Below are 22,126 nucleotides of genomic sequence, written 5' to 3'. Positions count from 1 at the left end.
AAAAAAAAAAAAAAAAAAAAAAAGATTTAAGGGGCCCAATGTATACAAGTTATTGAATGTATATTTTCCAAAGTAGAAACACGAGTTAAAGGAGTATACAGATGATCTAAGGGGAATGTGGGAGAGCTACGGGGTCACTATAATGTGTGATGGTTGGACAATGCCAACGAGAAAATCCATCATCAACTTTATGGTTTTTTGTGATAGGACAATTTTTTTGAAATTTATTGATGCATCCAAGGATAAAAGTGATGCAAAATACATCTACAAGTTGTTAAAGGAGGTAGTGTAAGAGGCTGGAATAGAGAACGTTGTCCAAATTGTGATGAACAAAGGAGGCAACTACAAGAAGGCTGGTAAGAAGTTGATGAACAACAAATATCGACTCTTTTGGACCCATTATGCAGCACGTGCAGAGTATGGTTAAGAGAGCGAGGCAGGTAAACAACTTTGTATATAACCATAGGTTGTCACTAAACCTTCTGAGGGAGAATGCAAGGGGGACTTGATCAGGCCCTATCTCACAAGATTTTACGCCAACAATGTTGCGCTTAAGAGTTTTTGAGTTGAAGAAAGTCAGCCTTAGATCTATGTTTGCCTCTCAGGAGTGGTTTGGGTGAAAGGAGTCAAGATCCCCTAGCGATGGGGCAGCACAAGCAACAATTTGATCTGAGGAGTTTTGGCAGCAATTGGATAAAGTGGTGAAAATTTTGTCACCAAGGACTGTTGAAGATGTTGGATTCTACTTTCAAGCCTACCATGCCAATCCCATATGCTAATGTGGATATGATAAAATAACATGTCTATGCTGCGAATACACGTGGCAACAAGAATTTCTTAAAGATAATAATACAGGACTGTTGGGAGCTCCAACTAATGCATCCACTTCATAAGGCTGGTCTGCAATAGACATTATATTATTTTATATTTTTAGATTACCTTACTATAAAACAACATACAACAACATCCAAAACCTTATCCCAACTTAATGGGGTTGGCTACATGGAGATCCCAAGCAAGGACGAGCGTGAGGATCCATGCAAAAGATTGACAGGTTATGGCTAATTATAATAACTGCCAGCTGTCAACCTAACACACCACTATAAATCCATAGTTTTTAAGGCGGTAAGGCGACGGAGGCATTTAAGGGTCTTTCGGAGCGCGTTAGCGATAAGGCGGGCATAAAGCGTCACCTTATTCACTAAAGCGTTCCTGTGTAATTTTTTTATAAAACCAATTTATTTGGCTTAAATCCTAGTTGAATCCTATTACTCATATGTTAAATAAACACTAAAGGTTCATATTCATACCAATGTAAGATATTCATCAAGAAAACAAATCAATAAAGTGAATAAACTAAGTTCATCTTCATCAATCATCAATCATCATAACAAATTAACATATAATATAAATACATAATTATGAAACAAAATTATAAATATAAAGAAAAGAAGACATAAAAAATACAAATATTTATTATACTTACCTCTATGATGCCAAAATGAGTGCCTAAGTCCTAAGATCATCCACTATATTTCTACTCCTGTCAATGAAGAATGAAGCTCACCGCTGCCGGAGCAAAATGGTCGCCTAGATAAGTGGTTCTTCCTTGTTCCTTGATTCCTTCTCAAAGCCCTTTCTTAAAACCCTTGACAAAATCCAAACCCTGTTTGTGAATCGTGTTTTTGTTTTGTTTGTTTTGATTATTTTTGGTGGAGTAAAGTTGATCCTATACATCTCAAGTGTTAATAAAATCATAGATCTACCAATAAAAAATCTATATTTGGAATCTTCATCAAGTAATTTTAAAATGTGTTTAAAAAAAAAAAAATCCATAAGGCGCCACTTCACGTAAGGTGGAGCACTGCCTTACCATCTCTAGACCGCATCAGCGCCAAGGCGCTAGTAAGGCGTCGTGTTGATACACCCCAACAGAACGGGGCAGCTGAGAGGAAAAATCACCATTTGTTAGAAGTTGGTAGAAGTCTATTATTTGGTATGCATGTTCCTAAAACCTATTGGTCTGAAGCTATTCTTCCTGCGACTTTCCTCATCAGTCGCATGCCTACCAAAAATCTTAGGTCTCAAAACCCCATTGCACTCTTATCTCCTCAGTCTTTTACTTTCACTTTTCCTCCTAAGGTGTTTGGTTGTGTTTGTTATGTGCATGTTAACAAATCCTCTCGCACCAAACTTGATCCCAAGACTCTAAAATGCCTCTTCCTTGGGTATTCTTCCATCATCAAAGGCTACAAGTGTTATCACCCTTCATCTCGCAGGCGATCTCTTTCTAAAGATGTCACCTTTCTTGAGTCTGTCCCTTACTTTGTTCCTCATCAGCATCCTCTTCAGGGGGATAATGGAAATGAAAGTGAAAAAGCTGCTGATGCCATTCTATTTCTTACCCCATTGCCTCTTATACTCCTTTTTCCTTTGATATTGGTAAAAATAAAGAGGTGGATGATGTTGCTACTACGGATGATCCTTGTATAGAGAAGGCACCTATTATTGTGTACACAAGAAGGACAACTACATCCTAAGCTTCCCCTTCCTCAGTCAAGTAACACCTCCTCTCCTCATTTGGAGTTGGATCTTTATATTGCTGTTCGTAAGGGTAAGAGAGCTTATACTAATCTTATAGCCCAGTTTGTTTCCTATGATGCTCTTTCTCTTACAAGTGTTGCTTTACAGCTGCTCTTTCTTTTGCTTCCATTCCCAAAGCTGTTACTGAGGTTATATCAGACCCTAAGTAGAAACAAGCTATGTCAGAGGAAATGATGGCTCTTGAGGAGAATTGTACCTGAAAACTGGTTGACCTTCCCAGGGGGAGAATGCCAGTTGGATGCAGATGGGTCTATACGATCAAGTACTAATCAAATGGGCCATTGAGAGGTACAAGGTAAGATTGGTGGCCAAATGGTACAGTCAGGTGTATGGAATTGATTATCAGGAGACCTTTGCTCCTGTGGCCAAACATTACTCTATAAGAGTTGTTTTATCTGTGGCAGTAAATAGAGAATGACCCTTATATCAGTTGGATGTGAAGAATGCCTTTCTCCATGGAGATTTAGAGGAAAAAGTGTATATGCAGCCCTCTCCTGGCTTTAAGTTTTCGGTAGCCGATGGTAAGGTGTGTCTCCTAAAGAAGGCACTGTATGGTCTGAAGCAGTCACCAAAGGCTTGGTTTGAGAGGTTCAGACAGGCCATTCTGAAAAATGGGTATTCCCAAAGTTAAGTAGACCACACATTATTTACCCGGAGAGGTAATGGCTCCACCACAGCATTGATTGTGTATGTTGATGATATTGTGGTAACTGGAGATGACAATGAGGAGATAACTAGGCTGAAAGCTTATTTGGCTAAACAGTTTGAGATCAAGGATCTATGATATTTGAAATATTTCTTGGGTATTGAAGTGTCAAGGTTTAAGAAGGGAATCAATGTATGCCAGAGAAAATTTGTTCTAGATCTGTTGAAGGAAACAAGAATGCTGGGTTGTAAACTGGCAAGTTTTCCTATTGAGCAGAATCATAAGATAGGAGAGGATTGTGGCCTTTCCCTTGTTGATGCGGGGAAGTACCAGAGGCTAGTGGGAAAGCTGATTTATTTGTCTCTGACTTGCCCAGACATTTCTTATGCAGTGGGAGTTGTGAGCCAGTTTATGCATGCACCCAAAAGTGGGCATTTGGATGTTGTGTACCGTATCCTTAGATACTTGAAGTCCTCTATAGGAAAAGGACTCTTGTTTGCCAAGAACAATCACTTGAGGATAAAAGACTATTCCGATGCTGATTGGGCTGGATCCATTTCTGATAGGAGATGTACATTTGGTTACTGCACATTTGTGGGTGGTAACCTGGTCACATGGAGAAGCAAGAAACAACCGGATGTAGCTAGATCTAATGCTGAGGTTGAGTACAGAGCAATGGCTCATGTTGTTTTTGAGCTCACTTGGTTGCGTCGGTTGGTTCTTGAGTTGGGGTATGACACTGAAGGACCTATGAGACTCTACTGTGACAACAAAGTAGCAATAAACATTGCTCACAACCTAGTGTAACATGATAGAACAAAGCACATTGAAGTAAATTGGCGTTTCATCAAGGAGAAGATTGATTCCGGTAATATCTGCACACCCTTTGTGCAGACAGGTGATCAAGTGGCAAACATCTTCACCAAAGGACTCATTCCTCACTAGTTCAATACCCTCTTATGCAAGTTGGGAATGTATGATATTTATTCCCTAGCTTAAGGAGGAGTGTTAGAATATATGTATTAGGGGTACATTAGGAACTGCCTTATGTTAAGTTGTCTTTATATGTAATTTCTTTTATTTCTCTTTCACCTCCCTTATGGAGGAATATGTAATTCCGTAAACATTATTTAAATTTAATACTGGTGAGATGAGCCAAGAGCTCATTCACGTTTCTCTCTTATTCTCTTCTCTTCTTCTCCCAACATCTCTCCCTCGTCTTCCTTACTCTCTTCTCTCTTCTTCCTTCATCCCTAACCCTAGTCCTTATTTCTAACTAAATCCACATCAATTGGGCTTCTTTCTTGCGTGGAAAGAAATTCCCTTTGTCCTATTTAGAAACTAATTACAAAACAAAAAAAAAGTGTATACCTAGTGCACAAGGCTTCTGCCACTGTGGGCTTTGGGGAGGGTCATAATGTACGCAGCCTTACTCCTGCTTTGCGAAGAGGCAGTTTTCTACCTCGAACCTGTGACCACTAGATTGCAATGGAGCAATCTTACTGTTGGGAGGACCATAGTTAATTTATTGTTTACATTGGTTTTTATTTACTATTTAGTAAGTCTTGTAGATAGGGATGTTTAGTTAGTGGTACCCTATTTTCCTTATCTGATTGTTACCTTCTTATAAATAAGAATGACCTTTGTTATTACTGAGAAGTAAAATCACTCTTAAATCTCTGGTTCACGATTTAACTTGGTATCAGAGCAAAAAACCTCAAATTCTTCTTTTCTCTTTTTCTCTTTGGTTTTTCTTCTCCGTTCTTAGGGGGCCTTGCTTCCTAGTCTAGTATGGTAGACTAACACCCATTCCATGCAGCTCTAACCTTAACTCGCTGCGCCTTCCTTAAGTAGATTTGTTATGAATGTGCAAGATCCGAGCTTAGAATGAAGATTTGATTGCACAAGGGAAAAATCTTGAATGTTTTCCCAAGTTTCGCACTTCACAAAGAAGAAATAAGTGGAGAGGGTTGGCATTTCGAAATAAGAACACTTGGTTTCCTATATAAGAAGGTTTTATAAAGGTTGGTTCAACCCAAAGGGTTCGAAAATTGGGAATTTTGGTTGATACTAGTCAAAACAAGTGACTTTTAGAAGTCACATGGTATTTGGTATTAGAATCCTGGGATACCGTCGTAATGTGGGAGTGGGAGTTTTGAGATGACCATAGTTAATTTACTGCTTACCTTGGTTATTTACTATTTACCGTAGTAAGTCTTGTAGATAGGGACACTTAGCGATACCCTACTTTCCTTATTTGGTTGTAACCTACTTATAGATAAGAATGACCTCTGTATTTACTAATAAGTAAAATTATTCTCAAATCTCTGGTTCACAATTCAACTCTTACCGTTGTGCCAAGGTCTGCCCTTTAATTACAAAACAAATCCAACTCCATAATAAAGAGTCCTAGGATAGAAACTAATCTAAAAATAGGAAGTAAAACTGAATACTAAAGTTCCCATTCAAAGACAAAACTGAATTCCTAAATTATCTCCTGGCCGTTCAATCCCTTTGGATGAAAGTCTCCACACAACTGACCTTCAAACCTGCCTCCATACAGCTGGCTATGGGGCCTACAAATCTGATAAGAATCTTTTCTTTAGTCTTACGGCAAGGAAGGAAGTAGTCCTGATTTATCTCTTCAATAAGAGCTGGCTGATAGCAAATGACAGTCTCTAAATAAAACCAATTATGAGGCTGGAAATAAACTTCCTGATGTAATAGGAAATAAGACAAAATATCTCCTCAATAACTGATTGATTCTCTTACTTTAAGTCTGGAAATAAATACCCTTTATGCTACTGGTCGATATCTCTCTTTGGGGCAGAAATCATTGGGTTTGAATAAGCATAGTATTTGGATCAGGTACATGCTATTCGATCTCCATCAACTGATCTTATTGATTGGAGAGAGCATTACTGAAGACTGAGGAACAAGAACCTCTTCTATCCTTCGGGGGTGTGTTGGCGGTAAAAAGGTTCACGACCTACTTCTATCTAGCGGCGACAGGGGGATGGGATAACAGGATAACATGAAAAAGAAATTGCCACCCAGGATATAGGTCCTAGGACCCAAAAGAGGTGGTCCAATCCCTGATTAAGGGAAAGGACCGGGTTTGGATCCATATGTCCTGGTCCAGAGGTCAGATAAGGGTCAAGTTACGGATGTGGGAAGGTGTTAGGCACCTACTCCGCCCGTTAAAAACCAGTCTTTCTACTAGACGCTAAAGTTCTAACATTCTCCCAAAAGTGTACATTCTAAACTACATGCTTGACTATATTTGGCTAACTAAGGTATAATATTGCATCATAAATTAAATCCTACTCATGCTCATATTAATTATATTAAGCAATTATCCTAATCATGCACATCTAATTAACACATGCTAATTACAAAGATACTTTAAAGCTAAACATGCATTTCTACTAGTAATTCAATCCCTAAGCATGCTTATCTAATGCTAATATATATAGCACTACACTATATTATTCTACGCTACACTTCACTATACTACGCTACGCTGTATTAATCTAAACTACACTAAGCATGCAAATACGATTAAAATAGACTACTAAAAGAAACAACAACAACAACACATCTTAGCCTTATCCCAACTAAATGGGGTTGGTTACGTGGATCTGAGTAAAAAAAAAAAATGAAGTAAGTCTCGGGCATCCCACTCACGAACAGTCGGCAACACAGATCTTAGCCCTCCAGGCAGCTCTGTTAGATACCATACTCGGGTGAAGACTTAACTTTGGCATGTCTCTTCATACTACCTCCTCAATGGTCATTTTTGGCCTCCCCCTAGTACTTTTCGCTCCATCCATCTGCATCCGGTCACTCCTTCGTACTGGTGCATCCAAAGGTCTCCTTTGGACATGTCCATACGATCCTAACCGACATTCTCTGAGCTTATCCTGAATTGGAGAAATTCCCAAATCGATTCTAACTTTATCATTTCTTACTCTATCTCTTAGGGTTTTGCCACACATCCATCTCAACATCCTCATCTCAGCCACATTCAACTTATCTATGTTACGCTTCTTGACTGCCCAACATTCTGCACCATATATCATAACTGGTCTTATTACTGTCCTGTAGAATTTTCCCTTAAGTTTTAGAGGGATACGTCGATCACATAAAACTCCAGACGCCCCTCTCCATGTCATCCATCCTGCCTTAACTTTGTGGGTAACATCATCATCAATCTCACCTTCTTTGTTTAAGGTAGAGCCTAAGTATCTAAAACAATCGCTTTGTGGGATCTCTCTCCCCACAATTTTCACTCTCTCGCTATCACTTCCCAAACGACTAAAGTTGCATCTCATATATTCCGTCTTCGTTCTCCTTATCTTGAGACCTCGCGATTCCAAAGTAGATCTCCATAATTCCAAGTTATCATTGATCTCTGCCCCTGTTTTACCGACCAGAACAATATCATCTGCAAAAAACATACACCACGGGATCTCTCCTTGAATATTCCTGGTTAAATCATCCATGATAAGTGTAAACAAGTAGGGGCTAAATGCGGATCCTTGCGGGTTACTTGTTTACACTTATCATAAGGGAAAGAATATACTAGATCCTGATCTCAGGCGAAGGTCGGAAGGGGAGGGCCCCTTCACTGCAAACACTAACTCACCAATCCACAGACCCGCGAACCGCTACTGTTTGGTCTGCCAGCTTAGGGAGGAGACCAACTCTTTCTCTCTCTCTTAGAAGATTCTAAGACCCTATCCCTTCTCCAAGTTTAGGGTCTAAGGACCCTCTGAGGGAATTGTAGGCTGCTACGTTCTCACTAGAACCTAGCTCTTAGGTATACATAGCCTCCAAGCTCTTGAATCAACTCGAAGTGAATTAGGTGCCTGAGGTGTGTAAGGTGAAATGAAGGGAGGGGGGGCTATTTATAGGCTTAGCCCAAAGATGTGGGTGCAAAGCCATATAGTGTTTCGTGCGGTCTTGCAGCTGCACTTTTGACTGTGCAGTCCTGAACCTACATTTTCGAACTGGACGAATGACAAAGCTCGAAATGGAGTCTTTCAGCCAAGGGTTGTAGCTTCTTGTCTGATTGTCCATTTTCGACTCACAAGATATTGTTGGAAAGCTTGCTCCGAGCACTGTCCAATGATGCAGAATACAGGCGCGAATTGGCTTGGCAAGGGGACCGGGTGGTTCCGCAAGCACAAGAGCTCACTCATCACCACTGGGGGAGAATTGATTGTCGTTCTGCACTTTTTCAGCAGCAATGGGTGGTGTTCGGGTTTTGATCATAAAAGTATTAAATTCATGTGTCTGGACACACCTCGGGGGGTCCAAAATTAGGAGGGGGAGAGAGAGAGAGAGAGAGAGATGATTATTGTAGTCGTCCTCAAAGTCATCATCGCCCGGGGGGGTGGAAAAATGTAATAGGAGATAATGAGGCGAAATATATGGTGGGAGAGAACTGAAACTTGTCCCATTAACTCCCCCCGGGGGGATACGTGGGAAGAAAATCCATAAGGTTAGGAGGAGAAAGATATGGTGGGACAAGGAAGGACGCTTATGTTTTTGTCTAAATGGAATCAACCTTTATGAATTTAGGTAAACAGAGATCTCCGAGAACAAATATAGGATCGCCAACCTTCTTCTTTTTTGCTTTCTTTCCTTTATTTTTTATTTTTTATTTTTTTATAATGATGCATTTAATTTATGTGATGCATATATTTTCTACAACAACCATTGTATCTATCTGAAGACTTTTCTTTTATTTTTTATCCTTAATAAACCCTCCTTAAATAAGTGATTAGGACTTAATAGTCTTGAATCACTTCCTTCTCTCTTCCCCTCCAGTACTCACTTTCTTTGAGGCATTAAAGCCATGATGAACTCAAGATTATGCTTCAAAGCTCAAATATAAGATCAAGCTACATTGTTAAACCTTAATCCTATACTTAAGCACTAGGCTTAAAACCATTCCAGTAAGTTTTCCACTATGATTTTATTGTTTATAGTTGTTTTATCTTATTGCACTTGAGCTTGGGCTTCATTAAACATTTCTGGATCATTCTAACGTCTTAGTAATAATTTTTGGTCAATCCTTACAGAATAATATTCTATGTCATCAAAAGTCTGCTATGCTATTCTATGCCTGGGTATCACTGATTTTGTTGTATAAATTGTTTTATTTTGTTGATTGAGTAGATAATATATTTTACAATCTCAATCTCCAGGCCATGCTTGACATAAATGAACGTATGCATAAGATATGGAAAAATCAAGTGGAGGAAAAGTCCTTGCAGTCGGGTATTTCTAGCTGGATTATGAACCTTCCATTTGATAGTAAGGTGAAAGAATGGTTGACTGCTGAAGAAAGATATAAGAAAGAGATGCAGATGAAAAATATTCTTCCTGCTGTAGCAGACAAGTTTCTTGTAGACCAAGAGATGTATCAGAGAGGAGCCAGCATTCTTTGTTTTGATGAAATCCAGGTACAGAAAATATGAATTCTGGAAAGTGTAATAGTGTATTATCCCTTGAAAATGTTCTTTTGATGCCTGCAATTATCCATGTCATCACAGTGTACCATAAATACTGGATCTTCAAATTTATCTTTGGTTTTCCACCTTATTGACTCTAGCTTTACATATCTTACAACCCTGTGCCTACCATTTTAAAGCACAATGTTGTCCCATTGCAGCCGAGATACATAATACTGTGCCCTTTTGTATTCTATTAACGAGCAACTTCTAAAGCCATTTTTTGGTTACTGGGGAGCTACATAAAATTAGGAAAGGTTGTTGTGATGGAGCTCATATTGATGCCGAAGAGATATATGAGAATGGGTGCAGAATCTGCAGATCACGCTTGCGGCGAATTCTAGAACATAATTATTTGTGACTTAGACATGCATAAGTTTTGGGGGTGATCACCAAAAAGGAATTTTATTGTCCCCACTGTTATTTTTTGGTTTTTAGCTTTCAGTACATCAATTAGCATATGTGAAAGTTCTACCCAAAGATCTGTTATGAATCTCCTTTCTGTGCCATTGATCGCATTACTGATATTCCTATCGTCAGATTTGAGAGACTTCTTTTTCCCTAGTGGGATTGGAAATAGCATGAAACAAGGGGGCTGTAGAAGTTATGGAGGAAAAGCAATGTTGCGGTCTTATGGTGAATTAATTCTTGAGTTGTACGGACAATGTGGTCATTCATTTTGGCTGCAACAGGGCAGCAGCTTCCCCCCCAAAATGGGAGTGATTCAATATTTAACAGTAATACAGTAACTTTGATGAGAATATCTCTTTGCCAATTCAGAAAAGGTCAGTGGTCCTGGTCCATGCGGTTGTGGGGTCAGTATGGGCCGAAGGCCTGGATACCTGTCGTTAGCCAAAAAAAAAATGGTCTGTGGTCTTATTATATAAATCTGGAATATATAGTTTTTCAGATATAATGGGATGGGCTATTTCACTGAATGCTTTTTCTCGGGTCTAATTTGGTCCCGGAATGCATTTAACTGTCTTGAAGTTTTCTTTTCTTTTACTTTTGGAGGTAGGCATATATATAGGTACTTCCCATTGTTAACCAAGGAAAAGAAGAGGGGTTTGAAGTGGAAAATTTAAGATAATAGATATTTCATTCCTATAAATGAAACATTTCATTGCTTTTTTTGTTTTCTTTGTTTATATCTTGTGATTCATAATGAGTGCCAAGTGCAAACATTATGCAACATTCATCTTTTGTTTTGTTTTTCTTTTCTGTCTTAGGAGTTGTTTCCATGCCCTACTGTACTACTGCTTTTTCAGAAACATATGATCGATGTGCAGCAGATTATATGACTTGATTTTTTTTCCCGTTCTGTTACAGACTGTTGATGTTTTTGCTATTGTGGCCTTATCTGGAATTGTAAGCAGATTATTAAGTACTGGAACTGTTTTTGTGGCCACTAGTAATAGAGCACCGGAAGACTTAAATCAGGTGCAATCTTTATTGTCCAAATATAAATATTCTGAAGACCATTAATTGTTAATAAACTGTATTTCAGTTTCATTCTCGGTTCTCATTTCCTAATATTGTGCAGTTTCAAGTATATTTCTATTCCCGTATGTGTACAAACAGCTCAAGACATAATATCTCATTTATGTAACATTAACTTAATTTCTGTTTCATCAAAATCTTGCAATTGTAGGATGGTATGCAGCGGGAGATTTTTCTGAAATTTCTTGCAAAATTGGGGGAGCATTGCCAGACTGTCTTGGTTGGTAGTGAGATAGATTATCGGCGCCTCATAGCCCAAAGAACTGTAGACCAGGTGAGCAAGTTTTTGTTAGTCACCCGAGGAACAAAATCCTGTTGGATTTTCTCGTTGCTGTAGGTTGAATTCAATCATTATCGTGCCCTTTATAGGTTCACTACTTCTCGCCTTTAAATAGCCATGCTGCTAAAGAATTTGAGAAAATGTGGCATGAAGTCACCAACCAATTTGAAGGCAGGATCACCACAAAGACCATCCCTGTGATGTTTGGGCGGTACATATCTGAACTGAACTTGATTAATATTGTAAACAGTCTTCTACAAATTAATGCTTGCGTCATGTTTTAAACCAGAATGTTGGAGGTTCCTGAGAACTGTAATGGAGTAGCGCGATTCACATTTGATTATCTGTGTGGCCGCCCGGTAGTGTTTCTGCCCTTGTATGTATTTAGAGCATCGCGTTACTCTCTCTCTTATTGTTTCTTATTTGTTCTTATTTGTAATTCATTGTAAGAATGCCAAATGCAGAGCATATCTGTTCTTTAATTTGTAATGTGGTTAAGCAATTGGTCTTCCAAGGATGTTTCTTTATCAGTTGCTTAGAACAATAGGCAAATGAGAGAAATTTTCTCAGTCTGTCTTTATTGTAGTAGTAGTTATTCTTGTTTATATTTCTATTAGTATTTGTATTAAAACTATATTTAGTGCTAGTATTACTGTTAGTAATAACTAATGCTAGTACTCCTTGTTTTTCTCTGCCTTTCCATGTATGCATTGTCATGCTTTCGTGAAACCCTTTGCTAAGTAGTTTATTGGTGGAGAACGGCTGGATGAGACTACATTATCCTTCTTTTTATTGAGCTTTGTTGAATATTATAACTACTTATCTTATTGACAGATCTGGTTGTATATTTTCAATTAGGGCTAACTATTTATCTTACTGACAGATCTGGTTGTATATTTTCAATTAGGGCCAGATTTATCTTCTATATATTTTCTTCTTTTCTGCCAAAATTTTATTTTGCTTGGGAAAGACTTTTCTTACTGTAATGTTCATTTCATCAGGTTGGGGCAGCGGATTATATTGCAGTAGCCAAAAATTATCACACAGTCTTTATATCTGACATTCCTGTGATGAGTATGCGTATCCGTGACAAGGTAGTCTTGCTACTATTCTTACCTATAGTGTCTATGGTAAATCCTAACTAGAAAATTATCATAAGTTATCATCTAGGATCATAAGGTCCAGATAAAGTGTGTGCTTCATTCAACTACAAGTTGTTCCCCATTTTACATCAGTAGCCTTGAAGATCTAGAAATAGGAAAATCTTTTTACTGGTGGTGGAATTTGATCCATCTCATCTGGATCCTTTCGCTTAGCATTTTTGTGAACACATAATATACCTATGTATGATAGGTACTTTAAAGGTCCATATGATTGAAAATTATTGCAGCAACTAGATTTCATTTCACATATCCTTTGCAGCCTTGTTACTGTTTTGACATGGTCTATCTTTAACCCTCATTAGGCACGGAGATTCATCACCCTCATTGATGAGCTCTACAATCATCACTGCTGCCTTTTTTGTACGGCAGATTCTTCTATTGATGATCTATTCCAGGGTACAGATGAGGGAACGCTTTTTGATGACATGGAAAGGTAATTATTTGCTTTATTTTCTTCCTGTTTAAAGATTATTCATCTAAGCAGATGGGTACCATTTGGAATTGGGAACCTCCTAGACTTCTCATTTCCATAATGCTGTTTTCCATTTATTTGAGGATAAATTACACCTGAGGTCCTTGGTATTTGAAAAATCTATGATCACAGAATCTCATGTTCTAAAATTATACCTGGCATCTCTTAAGACAAGGCACTATTAGAAAAATTGAATGAAGGTTGTATTCATGAATATACCCTTCTCCCCCCCCCTTTCTCTCTCTCCGTGCAGATTTCAGCAAACAGAGAGAATGGACCTATTTTTATGGGTTTTGCTCACTTTATTGGGTCAAGAAAGGCTTACTTTTGAATGCCCAATGGGTTATATGGGTCATGGGCTGGGAATTTTTAGGTTCTCTATTGTAATGAGCCTATTTTGAAAACCTATATATGAGGGATAATATTGTAATGAGCCTATTGGGCTCCAAAGCTGGTTCACAGCTGGCCATAATTTGGGGCCATCAGGCAGCCTATATTTAGTCTTACATTTCCGTATCGAGCAGTCTATTCTGAGGATATCGACCAGCAACATATTTTGGAGATATTTTTCAGATTTGCTTGTGGATTCAATGCCAGCTGTGTGGGAAGACTTTTGGGGTGTAGGTTGGGTTGCGGATGTGAACTTCTAGAAGGTCAAGACACTGTTCACAGTACTGTTTATGTGAACAGTGTCACAGCCAATGCTGCCTTGTGTGGAGATAATTTGAGTGATATATTGTTGACCCAAGGCCAGCTAGTGTGAGGGGAGTTGGGTGTTGCTGAGAAATTTAGAGATCATTGACTTTCCTAATAGTCTGTTTCTATTTTTATTAGTTTCTATTGGCTAGGAGTTTTAAATTCTTTTGTTCTATTTCATGTAATAGCAGCAGGAATATTTATTTTCTATTTTTGACAAGAGGCATCCATGTGTGGGGAAGCTCAACTTTGTAATTGATTGATTTTATAAATACAAGAAGAGGGGTCTATGCCCAACAAGTAGAGTTTAGAGAGGAAACAGTTTGTTGCAAACTAGGTAATGTAGGATTGAATCACTTGTGGGCAATAATGTAAGATTGGTTTGCAATTGATCCAATCCCAGGTAGGATCTGTAGTAAATTCAATAAAATAAGATAGTATGATAGATAGTATGAACAAAACAAAAATAAGAGAATATAGGGAAGAATGGGGTAGGGGAATAGGTTGGGTCGAGTATCTCACTCTTCCCTAGGGCATCTCACCCAAGTTGTCTCTCACAACATTACATCTCACAGTTTTCCAGTACAAAGTTTTTTTTTTTTTTTTTTTTTCATTCAATCAAATTCGTGTTCAATGTTGTAGCCCCTTACAAACTTATATAGAAGACTCAAAACTGACTCAAACACTAAAAAGGAAAGGCTTAACCCGATCCTTAACTAATTGGGAAACTAAACTAACTAGGAAACTGAAATAACAAAGAATATAGACTCAAAACAGGACTCTAAGAGCCCGTTTGGTAACGATCCGGAGATGATCTTTTTTGTTCTAGATTCCATTTTAGAACATAAATGGGGAAAAAGCGTTTGGTGACGCCTCTCTCGTCTCTGTGCCCGGGAAATGAACCGGTTCAAAAATTCATCCCAAGAGTGGAGATCAAGGAACACCTTTTAGGTGTTACTTCGATTTTAAGATAATCTTTAGGAAAATAATAAAAGAGCCCGTTCCCGATAAAAAACCTCAAACGCCTTTTCATAAAACCTCCCGTCACTCACGCAGCTCTCACCGCTCACTCCCGTCGCTCAGGAAGCTCTCCTAGGTATGTCTCTCTCTCGCTTTCTTCTCTCTCTCACTCGCTTGCTCTCTCTCTCTCTCTCTCTCTCGCTCTCAGGGTTCTGTTTTAGGGAAGATTTCAAAAACCAGGGCGAGAGGGGACAGTTGCAGGAGTACCTTGGTGTGGATTCTAGGGGTGTTTCTGTGTTTTCTTTTTGTTTGGTGGGGTTCAGTGACTTCAGTCATTTGCATTTAATCCATACCATGTTTCTGGTGGTCAGATGGGAGGGGAGGAAGGAGAGATTGTTGGGTTTTATCTATTTCAAGTTATTATAGATGTTTTTCTCTTTCTGACTCTTCTCATGTGCACAAATTGAATGTTCTTCTGACCTGTGATTGCATTCAAATGAATGTCCAAGAGACGCGGATCTTATTGGAATCTTTAGGCTTCTTTTTATAGGCATAATTTTTAATTGTAACCCTGTGATTCTGTTATAGTGCAATGTATGGATTGCCAAGCATTCAAGCTTCCCAATTGCTTCTGGAAGTGCTTTTAGCGTATTGAAATCCAATCTCAGCTCCACAAGTGATGAACAAGACCCAATTGTATAAGGGAGTTCTTCAAGCTCATTTGTTTCCACATTCAATCTTTTCAAGTGAGTTAGATTTCCCAGTGTCGGTGGCAGTACAGTTAAGTTGTTTGAACTCAAATCCAGAACAATAAGATTTGTCAAGTTCCCAAAAGAAGCTGGTAGAGATCTTAACCTATTTCCATGTAAGTCTAGCTCAGTCAGGTTGACAAGTTCCCCAAATGATTCTGGAAGGTTTATCAATTGATTTGAGTGGATGTCAAGCTTTGTCAATGCCTTGAGGCCACTAAAGCTTGATGGAAGAGCCATGATCCGGTTCTCAGATAAGTTCAACTCAGTGATAACTAATAATTTCCCAATTGACACAGGAAGCCATTCAACCTGCTCCATTAACTTTCCTCCTAGGTCAAGAACTTCAGTTCCAGTTTTAGCAGAGGTTTCAATTAAGCTGCAACCTTCATTAGACTTAATTTCTCTATATCTCCTTCACCTATAAAAATACCCCAAATTACATTTAGACCTAAAATACAATGAGATGACACAGAGGATACATCAATTTCAGGTTGGTTCAAAGAACCTCCCCATTTCATTAAAAGGGTTTCAAATATTAATTGAGATTTAACTAAATTGAGCTTCAATTGCTCTTTTGAGTAACAAAACAGACAAATCCATTGAAGAATCACTGACCTTATCCTCAAACAAAAGAAACCATAATAAAGATGAAAAACTGATAGACTAAAATCCATTATAAAAAGAATTTCTTTTGACATTTAGGGAAATCTGCAAAGTCAGAAAGGGAATAAATTTTTTTTTTTTTAAAACCATGAAACCATGTATTTTTATATTAATTTCATTTCAATATGGTCATTAATGGCGTTTGTGTAAATATTGAAAATTAAAAAATGTACCAGAGAATAATTCTTACCAAATGCCATTTTCAATCCAGAACTATCCTCAGAACAGTTTCGGAACAAGTTTACCAAACGCCCAAATAGAGTCAAAAGATCAACTTATAATGAGGTAACACAAATAGATGATTTTGCCGAAGACCGGCGTTCTTAGAACGGAATCGTTACCAAATGGGCTCTAACTAAACTAATGAATTAAATCCCGTTTTCCTACTTTCTACCCATATTTTAGGCCTATTACAAAGAAAACCTATGGGATCAAAGGCCGAACACATACATAACCTAACCTAAGGCTTATTTGCAATAAAATAAGCCCATTAAGTGACTTATCTGCATCACTAGGGCTGTAAGATATAGTGAGGTAAGAGACCTATGAGAGGGTGAGAGGCCCAAGGAAGAGTGAGATGCTGAACCCATGTTATACCATTTTTTCCTCTCCAATCAATTTCTCTGTTATTCCCTGGTTCTGGTTTATTTTTCTGTGCACAACTGAGGCCATCCGAGACCACTAAAGAGGCTGTTGACCATCACTGTTGTCCCATCTGTTGGTGTTCAGTTGTTGCTGCCCTTGTTGCTGATCAAGAGGAGACCTTAAGCACCTCTGGACCTACGGTTTTGATTTTAAAGGGTGTTCTTGTTGAAACCTTAGGGCCTCAGATCTCCCAAGTTAGCCATCGGAATTTTCCCATCTTTTATGGATCAACTTTCCTCTTAGGAGCCTCCACTCGATGGCCATTTGAGTGTGTTCTGAATTCTGGCTTGGTCAATACCAGAAATCTCTCTCTTTTTGAACCCTAAATCAAGAATTGAATTTTCTCAGGATTGGACCATCAACTTGGCCAGAGATTTTGAGGCCGATTCAATCCACCGATGCTGTTCTTTGATGTAGATCTCCTTCCTATTCAACCTGCCTGTGATAGGGATTTACTGCTGCTGTTCATTGTTCTCTCTTAGTAAGGTTGATTGATGAATTGTTTGAGTAAACCTATAAAGAGGCCTTTTTTAAATTCATTAATCAACAACTTGTCTAACTGATTACTATCAGTGGGTGCCTCTTTATAGGATTACACAAGTCAATTCAAAGCAGGAAACTAAAGCTAGAAATAAAACCTTCTAACTTGCTAACCAAGAAAGAAATAATTTGAAACTAACACCTGAAGACAAAAAGGAAACTAATTAACACCTGAACACAAAAAGGAAACTAATAAACAACTGAACACAAAAAGGAAACTAACCCAAGTTATAAAAATAGAAACTAACTTGACTAGAAAAATAGTAAACTAAATTTAAAGCTATATGCTGAGATCCACAGTTGCTTGGGCTCCACTCTTGAAGCTTCTTTCTCTCCAAAGTTGTGGACATCTGTATGGGGCTTCTAGAAGATCTTCGTGGGACAAAAATAGGCTGTGAAAAGATGCTGTTCGATGTAGGCGAGTGCCTTGCTGTGGAGGGATACAAGAATGGAAACAAAATGGAAATTTGGAGTGCTGGACAGCTGGATCAATGAGAACCAAAAAGGGAAGCTTCTGGTGGCTCCAGCTGGGGCTGACAGGGTTGCATAGGGACTGGTTTGATGGACCTGAGAGGGCTGGAAATCTGGCTCACAAGCTGGCCCAAGACTGGCCCCGAGTAGGCCAAATCGGGGCTGATTCTTTGGGTGGCTCAATCCATCTACATCATACTTAAGAGGAGAATTTTCTTAAGGTGAAAGTCCGGAGTCAAATGGTTGGAACTTGGCGACTTTGACATTACTTACTTCCACAAGTCCATGAAAAAATGAGATAAGATATTCTGGCTGCTAACGTCAACTGCATCCCCATACTTTTGGCTAGAGATGATTCCTCCCCCTCTAAAAGTGATGATACTAAGGTTGAGTCAATTGACTGTTTTATACAGATTTTCTGACCCTCTACCATTTTCTGTCCAGATCCTATCCCAGAGGGTCTGTTCAACAAATTCATCCTCAGCTCCCTCTTTGGTGGGCGCCCTCTAGGAATTTCCTTGGGGGAAGAGATTTTAGCTTTTGTCCACTCTCACAAGGCTAACAGAGCCCCTGGTCTATATGGTTTCAGTATGGGATTCTTCTCCTCCTTTTGGGACATTATCTAATTGGACCTCATCAAGGCCCTGCAGAGTTTCTTCTTTAACCCCAGCTAAATCAAATGGATCAATCACACATTCCTTTGTCTCATCCCTAATGAATAGAGTGTATCTTCTGTATCAAACTTTAAGCCTATATCCGTGTGCAATCTCTTATACAATTTCATTGCCATAGTGTTTACTAATAGGCTTAAGTTGGTGGTTGATTCTCTAGTTAGTGACAACCAATATGCTTTTATATAGCTGGAAAAGTTAACTTTGATAACATCATCTTCTGCAATGAGCTTGATAGAGGCTTTGACCAAAAATCTCCCTCCCTACTGCCCTTATTAAGATTGGCATTCATAAAGCCTTTTCTTTTTGAGATGGGGCTTCATTGTTATTGTTATGTTCAAGATGGCCTTCCTCCTGTCTTTGTCAATTGGATCTACCATTGCATTTCCTCTCCGCACTTCTCGGTCCTTATCAATGGTAGTCATGCCAGATTCTTCACCTCTTCTGTTGACATTTGCCAGTGCTTTCCCCCTTTCCCCATTTCCCCATTTCCCCATTCATCTTCTCTCTAGCCCTTGTAGTCCTATCCAGAACTAGCACAGGCTAGCAACTCATCTCTCCCATGTCCAAGTGCAAGGTTATTACGTAGCTCAACTCCTTGCTCTGATAGATTGATACTCGCTACCGTTTTTTTTAAAGGTCAAACTATCCAGGAAGGGCAGCATCAATGTATACATTAATAGGAATACTTTCCTGCTATCACCAAAATATTTAGTGGTAGTGGAGATATTATTGTTTGGTTTTCTTCTTCAGGCCTCTTATGTTTGAAGTCGCCTTAGAACCTTATTAGATCTCATGGCCCTGTGTCTTCTTGGTGCAAGTTGGTTTGGTTTAAGGGATCTGTCCCTTACCACAGCTAGTGGGTCATTCAAATACTTTGATATGTGGTCCTCTCATTCTAGCGGGTCCTCTCCAATTGCCTCCCTTAGGTTCTAGCCTCCCCATCATGTTGTCTTTGTTGGAATATTTTTGAATATGTAGACCACCTCTTCTTTGCTCTTCTCCACTTTAGTTTTTGTAGGTGGTTTTGGCTAAATGTTATCCAAGGAGAAGAAGGAATGGATTTGGGTGGACATGCTCTCTGCAGTTAAGCCTATCTGTAATGTGGTGGGTAAGCTTGTCTTTGGGGCGGCCATTTACCATATTTGGATGGAGCGCAATCTCAGAAAGTGGACCTCTAACTCCAGATATTTCCAGAAAATTTGGGACACCATTCCTTTTAATGCCAGAAGCAAGCTATATGTGGTCTCCTCTCGGTGTGTTGACTCCCTAAGGAACCAAATTTTTTTTTGCTTCATGGGGCCTCCCCCTCTCCTAGCTACAGCCTATTGTTCCCTTTCCTGAGGGTTGGGCTATGTTTTTCTTTTCTTTTTTTTTCTACTTCCAACTTTTTTTTTTTTAGATGAATAAAAAATTCATTAACCAACAAAGAAGAAAGAATATACAGGGGACCCAAAGAGGGGGTGGGGAGTAATACAACCAGCCAGAAAAAAGAGGGCCAAACTTACGAAGGTGTGGGGGGGGGGAGAGCATTACAAGCAACTAACCAAAAGGAGGAGCAAAGCCATCACGGGGGAGGGGTAGATGGAGCCATGGAGGCAATAAGATGGAGGAAGGAAGGCCCTAGGATACAACAGTTAGCTTGTGGATACAACAATTAGCTTGTTCCTTGGGGAATCTTTAATTGTGTGGTGGCAGGGAGAAGCAAGCTTGGAGCTAACATCAAAGTAGATGGTCTTCCAAATCTTATCATATGATCATATGATTGAGAGCTGGGCAAAGATATTGGTCCATCCAGATATGGTTGATGGTGGCACAAAAGGCAAACTTTCCTGCAGTATCGTAAATGGTGTAACCAGCAAGTCATATCAACCCAAATCCATTATCTGCAAAAGAGGAGAATAATTCATCTAGAAGGCCAACAGCTACTAAGGGCCCTCTTCCAGATGGTGGAAGAGAAAGGGCAAGGAAAAAAAGAGATGTTATACATCTTCGGTTGCATTCCAGCAAAGACACCAAGAGGGAGGGACGGGAATGCACCGGTGGATGAGGAAAGACTGTGTGGGAGCTTTTTTTTATTTTATTGCTAATTTTGTGATGTTTTTTCTTCTTCCCCTATTCCTGGATTTCATTGTATTTCTCCCTTTTGGTAATGAAATTTTATTTACCCAAAAAAAAAAAATTGTTTATTGTGAAAGTTTGACAATGTGGGATAGTTTCCAGTTTGAGTTGAATTCATTTCTGTGAGGAGTCTTTCTTTTATATATATATATATATATATATATATTTATTTATATAAGCATATATATATATATATATATATAAGCAACCATCGATCACACATGGATTGGAATGGATTGATTTGAGTTGGTTGTGGAGCTAAGCCTGGCCCTGCAATTATCCCTCCCTTATTTCTATTCTTCCAGGTTTGATTCTTCTGTTTTTCATATTAGGTAAGCTCTCCTTTTTCCGGTTTTCTTCTTCTTCTTATACTTATTCCTTTCTTCCATTATTTTCTTTTTCTATCCTTTCCCTGTTATTACTGAACCAACAGGACTGAGGGAGATTTGATCTCCATTAACCCTATATCCTTTTCATCTTCAGATTCATTGTATTATTCCCTAACCCAGGACCGACCAACCTGTGAAATCTTGTGACTAACACCTGCGTGGGTTATGAGAAACAATCAAACAAATCAAATCTCAAACCTGGTCCTTCACTTACTGCCAATTTCAATTTTCAGTATTTAAATACTCTTCCTCACTAGTTGTTTGGGACCATTAGTTGCATCCAAAAAGAATTTGAGTTACCCTAAAATTTTAAGGTAATCAACATAGTTATCAAGGCGACCAAGACGTGGATAAGGCATTGCCTAGGAGAATAAAGCATTCTGGTGTTTATGCTAAACACCATTTTATTTGGCACAAATAGGATATTAAAAATTATATAATCCTATTTATATGCTAAATAAATATTAAAGATTCATACCAATGCAACATATTCATCAGAAACAAATTAATAAAGTGTATAGACTAAAAAATCATTATGCCACATCAAGTCATCAAAAATCAACATTAAGTCACATCAAATCATCAATAATTAACATTTAGAGAAATGTTCTTGTTCTCTAATAAGTTTGACTGGTCAAATGATTTTATTTTTAGATGAGATTTTTTGTATTGGTTACACGAAACCAGCTTTACAACAAGTCTAAGATTACTTTAATCTAAATTGTAATGACAAAGTTATATTCTGGTCAAACTTATTTTAAAGTGCACGAATGCTGTTAAAATTGCCTGAATAAAAATAATTTTATGGACGTCAAAACAAAAGATTATTGTACTGGACTTTTGGTTTTTAGCAATGTTTTACCATGATAAGATTTATGAAATTTTCAGAATTGAGAAGAACCTCAATATTTGAAAGTTGAAAATCACCCATACAACCAAAATCCAGTTTTTATTTTTGGATTGGGGGGTTAACTTTTTATCCTTTTGGAATTTGATTTTTAAACTATTTTTATTTGATTCAAATGGGGGGGG

General features: G+C 38.5%; 1 protein-coding gene across 2 annotated transcripts in view; it reads left to right on the top strand.

Annotated features, from left to right (window-relative positions):
- The window catches only part of LOC122071914 (AFG1-like ATPase), a 52,859-nt gene that overhangs the window by 16,686 nt on the left and 14,047 nt on the right, over positions 1-22,126 (top strand). For both annotated transcript variants that reach the window (XM_042636390.1, XM_042636391.1), the window contains exons 6-12: positions 9,466-9,723; positions 11,101-11,211; positions 11,423-11,545; positions 11,641-11,762; positions 11,841-11,910; positions 12,553-12,645; positions 13,017-13,147. In XM_042636390.1, the coding sequence (XP_042492324.1) occupies positions 9,466-9,723; positions 11,101-11,211; positions 11,423-11,545; positions 11,641-11,762; positions 11,841-11,910; positions 12,553-12,645; positions 13,017-13,147 (908 nt within the window). The remainder of the gene's footprint in view (positions 1-9,465; positions 9,724-11,100; positions 11,212-11,422; positions 11,546-11,640; positions 11,763-11,840; positions 11,911-12,552; positions 12,646-13,016; positions 13,148-22,126) is intronic.

The sequence above is a fragment of the Macadamia integrifolia genome, chromosome 2, assembly GCF_013358625.1.
Source record: "Macadamia integrifolia cultivar HAES 741 chromosome 2, SCU_Mint_v3, whole genome shotgun sequence".
Classification (NCBI taxonomy): Eukaryota; Viridiplantae; Streptophyta; class Magnoliopsida; order Proteales; family Proteaceae; genus Macadamia; species Macadamia integrifolia.
The sequence above is the reverse complement of the archived record's forward strand: the minus strand, read 5'-3'. Positions and strand labels throughout refer to the sequence as shown.